Source organism: Rutilus rutilus, assembly GCF_951802725.1.
Source record: "Rutilus rutilus genome assembly, chromosome: 6".
Taxonomy (NCBI): Eukaryota; Metazoa; Chordata; class Actinopteri; order Cypriniformes; family Leuciscidae; genus Rutilus; species Rutilus rutilus.
In genome coordinates, this window is record NC_140214.1 from 26,852,933 (window position 1) to 26,869,108 (window position 16,176).

The following is a 16,176-nucleotide window of genomic DNA, read 5'->3' on the forward strand; positions in this document are numbered from 1 at the left end:
GAATCATACCGCCCTCCCATGTGTGTTTTGATCTACTCAAAAGGTTGAATGTTAGAACGCATTACAATCAGCTGTATTTAAATATGGCATAAGGCACTTTAAAATGCAGTTAGCAGCCCCATCAAGGGCACTGAGAACATGGTGGCGGTGGCATCAAGCCTCTGGTAAAATACACACAGAGGGGGAGACCCTCTTTATGTGAGCAAAGGGCTTATGCATTTTGACAAACCACACTGTTTAAGATATAATAGCGGCATAATCACGGCCCCAGGCTGTCATTCTTCAGCATAATGGCCTGCTTATTCATCTGGGATGGCTTATGTCCCCACAACGATTTTATTTCCCAAGATTACCTTGTTTTCTTGCTCTCCTCACTCTCATTTCCTTGTTTTCTGCTGTCCTATCTTTTAAAATCAGCTTATTTTTTATTTTTTTATTTTAGGTAGGTGGGGTGGGGTGAGGTGGGGTCTTAACCTTCAAAATTAATTTATCAGTTTAGCATGGTCACAGTCTAATTTAGATTGAATGTGGTATTTTGAGGATAAACAAGAGATGTCAAAGCAATGTTTTGTTGAAGTTTTATTTTACAAGTTTTTAAATCTACAATTGACATAGGGAAAGATGTGTATACTTCTGGAACACTCTCCACCAATATAGGCTACAAATTCACCACTTTGTGTGATGTTGTGAGTGACTGTATATTGATGTTCACAGTGACAATGAAAGAGTTACATAGACGACCAGACTGTATAGGTTAAATAATCTGGGGGAGACGCAGACGGGCAGTGCGGCCCACCCGGTACAATCTTACAAAGGGACAGCTACCAGAATCATCACAGGGTTAAAATCTTCTCAGTCTAAAACATAGAACTTTTACATTTGCCTTACCAGTAAACATTTATAGATAAAGACTTTGTATTTTACATATTAAAATACTTTACAAACACAATGAGAGCTCAGCACTGAGATGGAAAGAATGAGCAAAGAAGAGGGGGAAAAAAGCTGCCATACATGGAAGTGCTTTGCTTTCCACTGGAGAACTTTTCCTGTTCTGGACTGTCTGGCATTCAACCACTATTCAGCATTGTTTCCTGTTGCAATGTAAGCACTAGTTTTCTTGAGAGTACTTTCCCTCTGAGTGTTAATATGGCGATCTCCAATGATATGCATGGTCTATAATTGCATTTCTTCCTCTGCCCGAGGCTACATGTAATTAAAAGCTTTGCATATGTAGTCAATGAAATCATTTCCTCATTACCCAACCATCCTCAATTTACCGTGGTTAAATCCTGACCATTAAACAGGTTAGATTTAATTAATCTATGTAGTTGTGCAAGATTTACATTTACAAGGTAATTTGTGTGATGTGTAATTTGAGAACCGCGATAATTAAATTAAATTAAATTAAAAGTTATTTTCAGATTCTGGTATATAGTGCATGCAGCCGGCTGAGATCCTCTCCAAAAAGTGCTTATATCAAACATTAACGCCCTTCCAAAACATATAAATAACACTAAATCTAATCCAGGGCCTGTCTGTCTTTTTAAGCAAAACAAATGTAATATCCTTCATCATTTCACTGCCTGCCTCAAAATAACAAGCCCTCTAATATTTGCAAATGAGTCAGAGATTTGATTTGCCTCTCCTGAAAGCAACTTTAGTATTCAGGAGAACCTCAAGACACCCTTTTTTTAACTTTTTTTTTAGATTGACTCTAACTTGAGAAGTCCAGGTGGCATGTTGGAAGTGGTAGAGAGATGTTCCCTTGCTCAGGTAGTTTTCAGATTCCTGTTCAGTTGGGCAGCGTGTCCAGGCCCAGTGATGCCGCGTGCTGCTTGGCCCGCAAGCGTAGGTTCTCAATGCTGGTGGTCTTGCTGTTGTGGTTAGGAAGGCCTCCAGAGGTCTGCATCAGGGGGCTGTTCCAAACTTGTTGCGCGTGGTGAGATAGAGACTGATAGTAGGACTGGCAGGGGAGGGAACCCAGGGGCGCTGGCATGTTGACGTTCATGCCCAGGTATGGTATAGACGACGGGGTCGCCATGTCGAAAGACGGATAGTGAACCAGGTTGTTGGTGGCGGCCATGTGCTGGCGAAACTGCTCCTGCAGACGGAAGAGGCTGAGCGGAGACGAGGAGTACGAGTGACTCTGAGAGATCCCGCCGGTCACCCCGCTAGAGGAAGATGAGATGGCCGGGGAACCAAGAGGAGAGTCTAAGGACACAAAGATGGATTGTCGAGATTTAGATTGGAACCATAGTGTCATTTCAAACTCTTAAAAATAAACGTTCCAAAGAGTTTTCACAGTGATGCCATAGAAAAAAACCTTTCAGTGAACAGGTCTTAAGAGAACTATTATTTTCTTAGTGTGCAAAAGAACATTTTAATAACCTGAACCTTTTTTCTTTTTTTTTCACTATAAAGAACCTACAAAGGTTCTTCATGGGACCCTCAATGCCAATAAACAACCCTTTTGTTTAAGTAAAAAAAAACAAAAAACTTTCTATTATTGGGGGGGGGGGGTTGCCTTTATTTACATAAGACAGTAGGAGGACAAACATGAAATCCTATAGGAGAGGAGAGAGGGGAATTGGACCAGGAAAGGACCTCGAGTCGGGACTCGAACTTGGGTCGCCCCGAAGTGCATCCGCACTGTATGTTGGAGCACTTGCCTACACGGCTATGGTATATATAGCAAATACATACCTGGTTTGGGGCTAAGACGTTTGCAAAGAGGGGAAAGGTTTCCAGGTGTTGGTTCTTTCTCAACCTTCAGATCTTCTCTGTGCTGCTTTATCTCCTCCTCCTTGTCCGTTGCGTTGTCCTCTGTGGCCGACTCGCTGCCTGACTGCTCTGCCGATGTCACGTTAAGCTCAACACTAAGTTCTGATGCCAGTGCATGGGGAGCTGCCTCTGCTTCCATAGAGGAGGAAGAAGAGGAGGACGAAGGTGGCTGGTTCTCTAGAGCTAGGTTGGAGGGGGCATCATCCTTATCGCTTGTTCCTAGGGCTCCGTCTGTCGAGACGTCTTTCTGCTTCTGCAGTTGCTCTTTTTGGAGGCTTCGCTGCTTCTTACGAAACTTTGCACGGCGGTTCTTGAACCATACCTGATGACCAAAAGGCAATTTATAGGTTTGACTCCTGACTCATGGATACATATCTGTGGACATTCTAAACTTTTAAAGACCAGTTTAAAGGTGAAATTAATTTCTTACCTGCACACGTGCCTCAGGTAGGTTGGTGCACATGGCCAGGCGCTCCCGCATCACAACATCTGGATAGTGCGTTTTCTGAAACGTCTTCTCCAAAGCCTCCAGCTGCTGGGCCGTGAAAGCGGTGCGACTGCGGCGTTGTTTGCGATGTTGAGAGCCGTAGCGAGCCTCGAGTATGATATCTTGAAATGTACAGCCGTTGGAAGAGAAAAGACACGGCATATTTAATTCATTGTACAATCACAATAAATGTCTGTGTTATATGGGAGAGGGAGAGAGGGAACGCACTTACCAGCCAGTCTCTCTGCGAGGGTGAGCGCGTGAACGGACGGCCGGTAATCAGGCGCGTGCTGCGCTTGTTGCGCCGCCTGTTGATGCAGGTTGTACATGGCGCTCAGTGAGTTCATGGCGTGGAGAGAGTATCCGTTCACTCCGTAGTGTTGCATGATTCCAAAATATCTGTAAAGAGCAGGATTGCGAGGATGTTATAATAACAATGAGCTCTTTTCCCATTTGTTAACACACTTTTTTTTTTTAACATTCTCTGGTGGTCTAATCTCCCATATTGAGGCCTGACATAAAGGAAGTCAGAATAAAAGGTTGGGGGTCTCAAAAGTAAGTTTTCTTTTTGCATGCATGCGTGTAGACTATACATTTGAACGGGGTTTTCGAACGGTTTAGGAATCACAAAAGTTAGAATCAGAGTTCGAATAGAAATCAGAATAAATGCTTTTGAACAGAAGTCACGTTTCGCGTGAGGTGGTCACCATAGCAACATTATCCGAGCGCCTTTTCAATAGCCTATGTACCATACATGGACTAAATAAATAAATAAATATTTCATTATGATATAATTCCTTAGCGTGAAATAAGTTTTTTTTTTTTTATTATTATTTTTTACATTTAATAAATTATTGACTAATAACTTTGTCAATTGATATAATTGACACTTTGGTGTCAAGATTTGCGTCACAGTTGGTTTCATGATTGTGGCTATAAAATTAATAATAGAATTTTCCTCATAATGCCTTAAAAGATTTAGCGATTAATTCGCATACTGAGATGATCATCTTACATCCTTAAATTACCCTGCATTCATTTATGCCTATTACAATTATTAAAACAACTATTTTATTTAGCATCTTGCTTTTGTGTTATTTTTATCTACAGTGATATATAATCAATCAATATGGTTGTCAGTCTTAATAGTGAGAGTGTCAAGTAGCGCTTTTGGAAATCCGCTTATGAGCGGAACTGTGTTCATTAATATCCAATTATTGTTTTGTCCAATCCATTAGTCATACACAAGGAATTAATTGGTGCAATTATCACTTGTTTACCTAATGAGCTCCGACTTATGCTTACTACATTAGATATATAATTTCAGAGGCAAATTACCGTAGCAAATCCTTTAAAAACAGTTGTCAATGAATCATTGATTGATTTTAGTGAGATTTAGGCTACTTTTAGCAGTGAACGAGATGTTAAGATGTTATTCTACCAGTTTTGTAATCGAAAATTAATTTAACCTGTGCTGCTTATAATAATTGCAAAGCCTAAATTTGTAGGGATATTTTAATCTCAATATTTAAATTTTACTGATCTGCATTTCCAAATGACATGTCCATGAGGTTTAGTGCCTATGTTTTTTCAGTCATTTTTCACAGTCAGTTTAAACTTTTCATAGATAAAATGAAAGGCTCCAGGACACGATTAGATATGTATTAGTATATAGAGGTGTTTGACAGGCACGAATATCTCCGAGGTCAATGCAGTGCGAATTATTAAGAGAGAAAGTATATAGGCTACTCCCGCATATGCCGGGTGTCCAGGGACTTCTAACAGCCTCGAGTTTTAAACGAAATTGTATTTCCAACCAGCACTTAAATTGCTTATTATTTACTTCGATTGTAGCCAACATTAAATTCATAGGATTAAATGTCTAAAACAAGTAGCCTATAATTTATTTAAATCGTATTACATTAAAATCTCTGACAAAATTCGAAGTTAGACACTTTAGCAAGGAAGTAGAAAACGTATTGCAAATGTTTTGTGATACAATAAATTTAGCTGACTTTCTTAGGGAAACGAAATATGTATTTTGTCCCGTTTCAATAAGATAAATTCTAATTAATTTCCATATTTTAGTAATAATAATAATAATCATCAAATTCCTATTTAATTTTCTATTTATATTATTATTATTATTATTATTATTTCTGCATTTATATCATATTTTTGGTTCAAGTAGCCTAGGCTATAAATTAGGCTACATACAGATTTTCTAAGGGTCTTTTATTCTTTGGAAAAAAATAGCCTGTCCCTTTCTTATTCTGTAACAGGCCATTGTCCTTATGTGCGTTTAGGTAGAACTTACGGAAGCAAGTTTGTCTGAAAGATTTGTTTAAAAGTTTGTAGTTGCACTTTTGCTGTCTTTACCCGTTTTAGGCCACCAAAACGCGTGTACCCTCCTCAGCGTGGAAGCTTGTGACATCCGGACTGCCCATTCCCAGACTATTAAGTCAGTGCAACGTCTGATGAATGTGATCACAGGGCAAGAGGGAATAGTTTAATTCGCTTGCACAGAAGGTGCTTTGCTAAACATTTACTTTTCTCCCCCAAGTATTTGAATTGAATGGGGTCCGTTTCTCTCCCTCCCTTCTCTCGCAGCCCCTTATCCCATCGCCCCGGGGCCACGTTTTGGCTGAGATGTATGGCTTCTCTGCGGGTAAAATATGCATGTTGATCCCCATTTGGGTCCCCGTCTAATGGAAGTGCAAATAGGTTTCGACTGTGGAGACCTCCATTTATCATCACCGCTGACACGGACGGACGTACAGTGAGCTTACTTGTGTGTGTGTGTGTGTGTGTGTGTGTGTGTGTGTGTGTGTGTGTGTGTGTGTGTGTGTGTGCGTGGCTTCAAGCAAATGCTCGCGCGCGTGCTTTCCAACCAATGTGTCTAAAGAGATGTGTTATAGGCCTATACCAACTTTATGTATTTTACTTTTCGTTTAGTTCATTCATTGTCATTCCATGGATGTTATAGCTTACATTTGACCAAAAACACTGTAAACGATCAATAAATACACACGGAATAGGCCTACACACATTTCAAAATAGTAGGCTAATAAAAACGATCAATGCAAGTGATTTAGTGCGACCAAATAATAATAGGCCTGATATTTACGATTCCATTTACTGATATCATTTAACGTTCACGTTTGCGAAAATATTCGTTCAAGCGTGTGAATACTTGCTAAACGTCAAATTTCGCCACAGGCCAGCTGATATTTAGCACAAAGGGCAGCTTATTTTAATACTGTGTCTCGCTGCTATTGTAGTCTGTTCATCCGCCTGTTACTGCTGCGGGCAGTGTGACACTCCATGCTTCGATTATTAAAACCTCATTATGCAAATTGGCATGTACAGTGCAACTTTTTGATCCGACTAAATTAGGAAAAATGTTAACGTTAAAACCCCATTTGACCCGGGGGGACTATTTATCGTGTCTCGCATGACATAGGTTTTATATTGTCACACATATATTTGTATCCCTCACTGTCACAGGCCTCCAGGTTTTTCCAATACTCCATTTCAAAGTTGAACTATATCCACTTGAAATGTATTTTAACAGAATTTCAATTTAATAATTATGAATTAAGAAAAAGAATAGTTTTATCCAAGTTATGGCACTATACTGTGAAATCAAGTAAGCTAAAAAAATAAATAACAAAAAAAGTCAGACCGCTGTTTTAGCTCATGTTTAAAATTGTATTTGTATGTTTTGTCTCTTTCACACACAGGCTACGTTTAAGATTCTTTTAAATTGTTATTATTATTTTGCTCTGGATCAGAAAAATACAAAATAAGGATATTGGTAATGGCCCTATATTTAAAATTAAAATAGGCCTATTTGAAGACTAAAGAAAAGTTGAGGAACTGCCAGCATTTATTTGAGCTATATTTCAGACAGCCTACTGAACTGACAAATTTGTATATTTCTGTTGTTTTATTGGTTCATGGTGTAATTGTTTAGCATACTCTTAAACATAAAAGGTTTTTTTTGCAGCGATGCCATAGAATAACCATTTTTGGTTTCCCAAAGAACATTTCAGTGAACGTTTCTTAAAAATAAAAATAAAATAATTCTTAGTGTGAAGAACATTTTAATAATCTAAAAGAAACTGTTTACACATAAAGATCCTTTTCTGGAATGGAAAGGTTTCATTGATGTTAAAGGATCTTCATGGAACCACCAATGCCATAAAGAACCTTTATTTTTAAGACTGTAAACAATTGCATAAACAATTCGTCTCTTACCTTATCTCAGTCTTGTCCTTTATCCAGTGTCTCACAGTGTCACTTGATATTTTGTTTGCTTGTAGCTCGGAGTATTTCCCAGATGTCCTTATTGCGTTTCTAAAAGTCTAAGAGCCCATTCAAATGTATCCGCTAAGTATCAAGCGCTTCCAAATCGTTCCCTGCGCGCTCTTCTCAGCACATTGCGTCCATCTATTGACACGAGCTTTGAGGAGGGATTTTAAAGAGCTCCGCGTAACATCAACGAGGCTTGCTACTGGTCCTTGAAGCTGTCAATCAAAGCTCGACGGTATTTTTCTGGCTGCTTGTGTGTGGACTCCGAGCCAATTGACCCTTTACTTAGAAGTCTTAAATCACAGCACTAATGTCCACTCACAAGCACTTTTGCTTATAAACAATAATATCATATTGTGAGAATAATATTGACATCGGTGGGATTAAGATTTTAAAGCAGGAACAAAAGAGAAACGCGTAGGCTATATAGTTAGATAGACGGTGATGGCAAAGAGTTTTAATATGGATAAATAAGGCATTAAATATACGCGTGTTCTCGTCCTAAATTTTGTTTAGTAATTTTAATGGGTTTTAGGTTAGGAAGATCTTTAAAGGAGCAAACAAATATTGCATTTCCACTTGACCATTTTTACATGGAGTCATATTGTTTTCTTGATTTTAGGATTTATCATTTGTTAAAGTTATGCAAGAACCACAAACAATTTGCAGATCGCTAGAAATTGACTATATTGAACTTTCGATATACTTTCTCATATTGTTCTCACGCATTGACTACTTTTAGCCTACTTCTTGAACATAGGAATATTTCTATAAAGGTCACAGTCCCAAACCTTTTTTTTTTCTCCTTTTTTTTTTTTTTTTTTGACAAACGAATATCTCATGCATTGGTTTTGTTTGCTTTTCGGCTTTGTCATGCCACTGCAGGAGAGACTGAAGGGACTTTAGAGATCTCTAATAGATGCCAGGCTACTGCCTTCACAATCTCTCCCGGCCTTGAAGGATTTGGGTGAGGATAAGGGGAGACAAGACGCTATTTCAGCCTCCAAAAAACCTCTGTCTTGAAATGACTGCCGGTAAGAGGATTAAAACAATAATGCCCTTCTCTTCTTGAAGGGTTTTTAGAAAAGATTTCTTCTCTCGGAGCAAAACCGTTTAGGTTGGAATTAAGGGCAGCGCAAAGTAGCCTTTTAATGTAAAGCTTGCATAATTTGTTAAAGATGCTCGCAGAAAAGCGGGCCAGGGTGAAAATCCCTAACTGAATTTTATCTCTGACCATAGTTATCATCTAGAGGAATTTGAAACGAGTGGAAATTGAATGAAACTGAGTAGTTTGTCTCTTACACACATTTACTGTCGTTTAAAAATGATATGGGTGTTGTCGAATGCAAGATGTGTATGTGCTCAGATCATGAACTGGCTAAACGCATGGCTTACAGTCTAAATTATGTGTCTGTTTAATTTAATATTTATTATAGGCAGCAAGAAATCAAGCGATGCTAAAATCAAATCACTATGTATTATAACATTCACGAGTTGCTCGTATCTAATTGATCAGTTAGTGTGTAGAATAATGTTGAATTTCAAAAGTTTTTCTAAGCTATTCAAATATTTAAAAAAAATCTTCCCGTTCTGCCCTTTTATAAATTTTAAGCAAGCACGAAAGACTACATGAAAATAACTAACAATAATTAATAATATAAATAATTAGCCTATTCGACGCATGTAAAAAAAATCCAAATGGATACGATTTTAAGAAGTTTAGGCTGTAAGCGAATATCATCACGTTTAAATATATTTAGAGAGATTTGCTCATTAAAAGTAGGTTGGCCTATAGCCAAAAAAAAAGTATATATATATATTTACTTTTACCTTTTTGGAACCAAACCTGTGTCCTTTCCCATCATTTCCCCCCACGTTTTTTTTTTTTTTTTTATGGTCTGACAAAGAAAGAGGATTAACTTGTGAACCGATGGAAATAAGAACTTTAACGGGAGGTAAATCTGGGCAATGTCTCTTTGTGAGAAGCGTTTCTAAAGCAATTAAAGTGAGAAAGAATTCCTCTCAGCGCCTCTTCCTTAAATCTGCTTAAACGAGGACTAGCCTACTGTCCAGCACATCTGAGGGCTTTAAATGCCTTCCATTTAAAGTGCCACAGAGAGAAACCCACCTTTAGAGCTGCAAAAGAAGCCCTCGGTCCAGTTTTACTCCAAGTAATTGTGTTTTTCTTTTTCTTTTTTTTTTGGCACTCCAATTTCATTTTGCTGCCCTCTCGTGTGTATGTTATCACGTTTCTATTTCACTGCTGGATATAGCAATTTATAACAACAGCATTTGCAATGTAAAGTCTTCGCGATTATACTTGGAATCTGACATTTGAATTGACTAAACCGACGAGAATTTCTCTCAAAATAATTGTATTTAGGGTGAATCGCGGCTGCTTTTTACAAAACGAGGGATGATATCGTATAAACGAGTCAATCATATCGCTGGCTTTTATTTAAACTTCTGAATTTAACACTGTCCCGTAGCTTTAGCAGGAAAGAATGAAATAAAGGCATTTGGTGTCAAAACGCGAGATGGTTGTTATTAGCTAATTAATAGACCTAATGATGTTTCTGCAACTTCATGAATACATTACGTTTGCAATCCACAAAGCTGTAGCCTCTCAGGCTCAATCCAAGGGTATTTCAGCATCTGTTCTTCCCAGAGCAATTAATCATTTTGATGTATGGTTTAAAATCGACTGCTTCCAGGAGACCTTTTTGACAAGAATAACAAAGCAATTTGCCAGGAGCCATCTCTTAGACACGTTATTAGCAGCACCTTCGTCTCAAACCCGTTTTTTCCTTTTGCTAAATTAGATACCTGTATTAAAGGGGCAGTGCTACTTTTTAATTTATTTTGATTTCTCCACACAGCTCCACTGATACCTCTGGAAATCGCATCATTCGTGACAAGATCCCAGGATCTTCTTAACAAATCCCCATGCTAAAAGTTTTTGACCTGTCAGTTCTGTCAGAAGCTGTGCCCCTCTTATTCTCTCTCGTTCTCCATCTCTCTACTGTCTTCAGTCTCTCTTTCCCCCTTGTATTTCTTCAATCTCTCTCTCTCTCTCTCTCTCTCTCTCCGTCTTGCTCACTTTGGCCCGGATCCCCAGCACAAGGGGCCCCATTGTATAGTCCTAATCCAGAAGCAACACAGCTTTAGCGACATGGAGGGATAAAAGGCCCATCAAGCCCACAACTTTATGGGGGCAAATCTCTACCTAATCCCTCGCTTTATCTAAACAAAAGCCCCTCTCTCCTAATCCACCTTCACTGCAAAAATAAAAAGAAAAGGAAAAAACAAGAGGCGCTAAAAAAAATCTCAGGCTTGAGTTGAACTGTGAGTTAAGAACCAGGAGTCATTTTCCTAAAGAAACTAACCGCTTCTGACAAGCTTCTGCTACTGACATAAGTAAAAATGAAGCCCGTGGACACAGTAGAGAGATAGACGGAAGAATGACTAAAGGTAAAGGGAAGTTCCGACATATACAGCCAGCGTTGGTTTAATCTAAAGAGACCGCAGATTACAAATATTTTTCATTTTTTATTTTTATTTTTTAATGTCTTTCTTATCTTATTGCTCCAAGTCAGTCAATCAATAAAAGTCTTTATTACAAACTTCTGCACTGAGTTCAAATGTCTTAAGTCGTCTTATAATTTCTTATTATTAAATTATTATTTGATTAAAATGAATATTTTCCCTTGCTGTTGTAATCGTAGTGTTGCTAATGCCTTTCATAATTAATAAGGCGCTTTCATTATTTCAATAGACTGGACTCAGATGAGGTCATTATCCTCAGTATGGGTGCTGTTGGCTATAATTGGGTAATTAGGGGAATAAAGTGGCTGCTCTTCCTCTTTAGTGCTTTGATGACTATTGAGTGAAAGAAGCAGCTTCTAATAAAACACAATGAACAGCAACCTGCATGAATTATTGACAACTCATTTATAATGTCTACCAACTTCAGGGATATTTATATAGCTGTAGAGAACCTGTAGAGCTGGGAGACACACTTTTCTGTTACGTAGTGGCTTTTGAAAGCAGATTTTTGTCTGAAAGCACTATCCTAATAGTTAAATCTAATTGGCAGAGGCGAGAGCATTTTAAGGCACCCGGTCAGTTTGATTATATTGATGACCTGACATCCTGATATTTCAGCAGCAGACAGCTGTGGCGTGGGTTTGGCGGCATTCACAGATCACCTCAGATATGTACGATTAGTTGATCGGCCCCTGCTGCTAAAAGGGATTGGCGCACACTCTTAATACAAGCAAAGTCCTCTTTCAGATAAAAAGATGGGTTCAGAAGTTGCAAATCTGCCTTTGATAACAATACGCTTCCCCATTAACTCCTTGCCCCTGAGTATGGATTGCTCTCCGTTGCACGACTACAACATCTGTCTTTACTTTGGCAAATCCCTCTGTATCAGCTCTGGGCTTTGTCCTATCAGTCAGTAATCTGGCTCTCAGCACTCTATGCGTATTGAGGCACTTTGACGACGAGGTTTAAAACATGACCCAGGATTCGAAATAAGCGGACTCCCTGCTTCTGACTGAAGTTTTCATCATCCTCTCAATGAGTAGCTTTAAGAGGATACCTGAGAAGAACCCATGGCACTTCAGTCATAAGCACCCACATTGGATCCGTGCTTGGCGGACTTATCCTTTAAGAAATGAAATAGTCTCATAACCTGTTTCATGAGCGCATTTTTGCTGTTGTAGATGATGAGAAGCGATCGAGCCGGCTGGGGGGCTGATGACTGCCGTCCGCACGACCGGCTTTAATGCGCCTCCGGCCGAGAGAGTAGACAGTGACTAGGAGGTGTTTGCGTCATCAACGCGTTACATTACATAGAGCAGAAATGTCACCGTCTGTAAAATAGCTAGCTAACTGCTTGGACCTGTTTGATGCATCAACAGTGCAGTTCTGTTTGATGAGCTCTTCACAGGGGTCCCCATTTAGACCTTATGGCAGTGTCTCCCTTTGGCACCCACACCTTAACGGAGCTAATACTCTTTTAATAGCGTAAACAGAGAGAACAATTGACTCATTAGAGAGTCAACTAGGCAAATCCGCCACAATCTATTGAAAATGCTGGAGAGGGTGTCTCCAGCATTAGCAGCACCTGGAAAGCCCAGATTTGAGTTCTCTGATAACAGTAATACTTCCTTTTCTCCATTCAGTCCCAAAGCGTAGTCGAACCACCTCCGTACGGGATTACCTGGCCCCACTGTAAAATGTGTGTTTTTTTTTTTTTTTTTGCAGTATGGCTGCCTGATGCTTAGCCTCCCACAATAAGTATAAATCCTCTTCTTCTGTGGGTATTACGGGAATGAGCATAAGGGATTGTGTTATTGTTGACCCATAATCTGGTTTTAACTCCTTGTTTTACAAATGGCCCTTTTAAAAAGCTTTTCCACCGCCTTTGGCATTGTTAAAGCTCCTGGTCTGCATTTCCTTTACATCTTGCTTCAGAGCTTTATTTGACTTGTACTATAAATGTCTGCTGCTTTAAAACAGGATTCCTGCATTCTACTGAATTGCACTGAGAAGTGAAAATTTGTGTGGGGGGGTTGCAATAATTACATGATTAAATCTTTGTTTGGTTCTAGGAGGTGTTGTAGTATGCAGAAATATTTGCATGTCAGTATTTACTCACCCTCACGTCGTTCCAAACCTGTATGACTTTCCTTCTTTTGTGGAGAACAAAATACAATTTGAAGAATGTTTCAACCTTTTCTGTCCATACGATGAGTGGGGGTTGTCTTTCATTGACTTTCATTGTATGGGCAAACATTTTTCAAAATATCGTCTTTGGAAGAAATATCCCTTAAACAATGGAGAAGTGTTTTGTAGCAAGACATAAATTATTTTAACATTAGTGCGGACACTTTTTAATCACTGTCTCACATTATAAAAATACATGTTTAGAGTCATCTGATAGCTGTGTAAAGTGCAAAAACATGCATTGAGCTTCAAACATGCTTTTTTATCATTCTTAAACCACATCTGCATGCATAAGAATATCCCCTTATTGGAATTGGCATGCATGTCATCCGTGCAAACTCTACAGTATCTGATATCTAGCACTGTGAGAGATCTCATTATCATTAGCCAGTTTGAAAGTGAAATGGTATTTTTACTCTTTTCCTGAAATAACTGAGCAAATTTTCCTTTGAGACCCATTGACTCTGGCCAGAGCTATTTAGCGGTAATCAAGATGTCTTGATAGACTTTCAATGAGAGTCATGCTATAGAAACCCCTCTTCTCTTTCTTATTAGGCTAATTAGCAGAGACGATTGGAAAAGATAATTTTGGCCTGAAAGACTCCATATAAGAGGGTTTAAATGGCCTAAAGAGGAATGATCAATGCTCATATAAGGGAATTAAAGCATTTATTTCAAGACTAATTGTTGATTTCACCCCTGACCTTGCTTCATTTAGCAGTTGAGTGCTGGTTTTTTTTGTAACTGGTGCATTTGATCTTAGATTTTTTTCTTTAATCTAGAAACTCTTGCAGCTTCACTGACTCTTTGCAGTCTTTCATTCTGGAACAGATGCGAAGTGACATGTGCTACTGTCACTGTAACCAATAGTCAATGAACGCCGGTGATCAGTCATCAAGGAACTGGCACTGTGCCCTGGTCCCCGTCCACACCGATGCACTCGGCGCTGATCCAGAGCCAGATTGGTGGAGATCACCGTGTCAAGGAACCTCCTCTCTCTGCATCCATGCCCACTTCTTATCTCTCCTCCCCGTGATGGTGAACAGAGTCTTGCTGGGCCCAACTGCCCATGTAAAGAGGTGGGCTGGTCCGTCCCAGTGGGGTGGGAATGAAGTGACAGTCCCCCCCCCCCCCCCCCCCAGTTGCTGGGAGCTTGTCAGGGCCTTGTTAGCTCCTTCACCTCCCCCTCGCCTCCTGCTTCTCTTCCCTGGTAATCCTCCAACACTCTTCCCCAGCAGGGAGGAGACGTAAGGACAGAGGGAGGGCCAGAATTAATGGACATGTTTGTTTACCTATTTGTCCTTGACATGATCAATTGATCAGGAGGCTAATTCACTGCCTCCGTGGGATCATTAAATTTCCATTTAAATTGCAAATGGATTTCTCCCCAACCTCCCCAGACCACCACCTCTATTTATGTACTCACATACACACTTCTGTAGGTTTTTTTTTTTCCTGTTACCGCCTCTGTTGCTGTTAAATGAAGAGGACTACACTTAAAAAAAAAAAAACTTTCCAAAAGGCAGTTTTCACAGCAATGCCAATGAAGAATCATTTTGGGTTCCCCAAAAAAACTTTCAATGAACTGTTTCTAAGAGAACAATACCGATATTTAGTGAAAATTTGTGGGCAAAAAAGTCCACTGCCGCTCGTAAATATTGTAGCGATGTATAAAGCGTAGCTCACACAGATCTCGCTTTCAAATTTTTCATCCTCACGCAAAACTCAAAATCGCATGCATTCCTATTGAAATGAAGAAACTATAGAAACTGTAAATGACTGCACCTTTAGTTTGAAGAACATTTGAATAATCTAAAGAACCTTTTTCCACTATAAAGATCCTTTTGACCAATTGAAAGGATCCATGGATGCAAGATGCAAAATGTGGCTAGATTGATTGGACTATCCGATTTGCCATCACTTCTTCTGATAAGAACATGAATTAAGAGCATCTCCATGATGCCGAGATCATTGTGGTACTGTATTCTAGTTCACAAACCTCAAAGGGACATTGTGTCTGTGTGTGTGTGTGTGTGTCTGTGTGTGTGTGTGTGTGTGTGTGTGTGTGTGTGTGTGTGTGTGTGTGTGTGTGTGTGTGTGTGTGTAGGCATAATGTATTGCCATCTCTCTTTCTTCATTTAACAAAGCGTCCCTCAGGAAGAGGGGCAGTGAATAGATCTGTTCAACTCATTTGAAAACATCAGTGGTGATAATTACCCGTATCATGAAGATGTCAGTCATTTAACCGACAGTTAATTTGCTTTTCATGGCAACCTCTTCAAACGCTCACACACGCATATTTACACTCGGTCATCTATAGCGCGTTGAGAGGAAAATGTGCTAATTCCTCTATGGAAAAGCCCTGTGATTAAACAGCACTACAGAGATTACAATGAATGATTACAGTTTTATATTTGAGTGCTCTTTTCCAGTGGGATGAATTAAATCAATAAATGCTCAATTGTGTCTGGCGATTCTTTTTTTAGTTGGCAAAGTAAAATGATGTTATTTAAGTAGATACTGTGATTTAGGAAAACAGACCAACTAGTATGAATGTTGTATAACATTGTCCCATGTTTTTTTTTTTTAAATATAATAACAAATTTAGATATTACATGGCTCATAAGGCTGCATTTATTTGATAAAAAATGCAGTAACAATTTTTTTAAATAAAAATATAATTTTGTTTACATTTGAAATGCTGAATTTTCAGATGCCATTACTCCAGTCTTTTCATATAATTATCATTGTTGAGATGTGCAGTTGTGCTGCTTAATATTGTTGTGGAAACCTTTTTTTCAATATTCTTTGATAAATAGAAAATTCAGAAAAATCTAATTTTTGATCAAATTTGCTGCATG

General features: G+C 39.0%; 1 protein-coding gene across 1 annotated transcript; it reads right to left on the reverse strand.

Annotated features, from left to right (window-relative positions):
- Positions 1-573: 573 nt before the first annotated feature.
- dmbx1a (diencephalon/mesencephalon homeobox 1a) lies at positions 574-7,721 on the reverse strand. Its single transcript, XM_084411365.1, has 5 exons — positions 7,529-7,721; positions 3,501-3,667; positions 3,212-3,390; positions 2,704-3,103; positions 574-2,211 (listed from the first exon to the last, which is right to left on the reverse strand). Exons 2-5 carry the CDS (start codon positions 3,652-3,654, stop codon positions 1,793-1,795), a joined length of 1,152 nt encoding a protein of 383 aa, XP_084267491.1. The 5' UTR covers positions 3,655-3,667; positions 7,529-7,721; the 3' UTR covers positions 574-1,792.
- Between the last annotated feature and the right edge of the window lie 8,455 nt (positions 7,722-16,176).

Excerpts from the sequence above, each read along its gene's own strand:
- dmbx1a (XM_084411365.1), bottom strand. The coding sequence starts at position 3,654 with ATGCAACACTACGGAGTGAACGGATACTCTCTCCACGCCATGAACTCA. Across the intron at positions 3,391-3,500 it reads CCTCGCAGAGAGACTGGCTG|ATATCATACTCGAGGCTCGC; the intron begins GTAAGTGCGTTC and ends GTACATTTCAAG. Across the intron at positions 2,212-2,703 it reads ACGTCTTAGCCCCAAACCAG|ACTCTCCTCTTGGTTCCCCG; the intron begins GTATGTATTTGC and ends TTGTGTCCTTAG.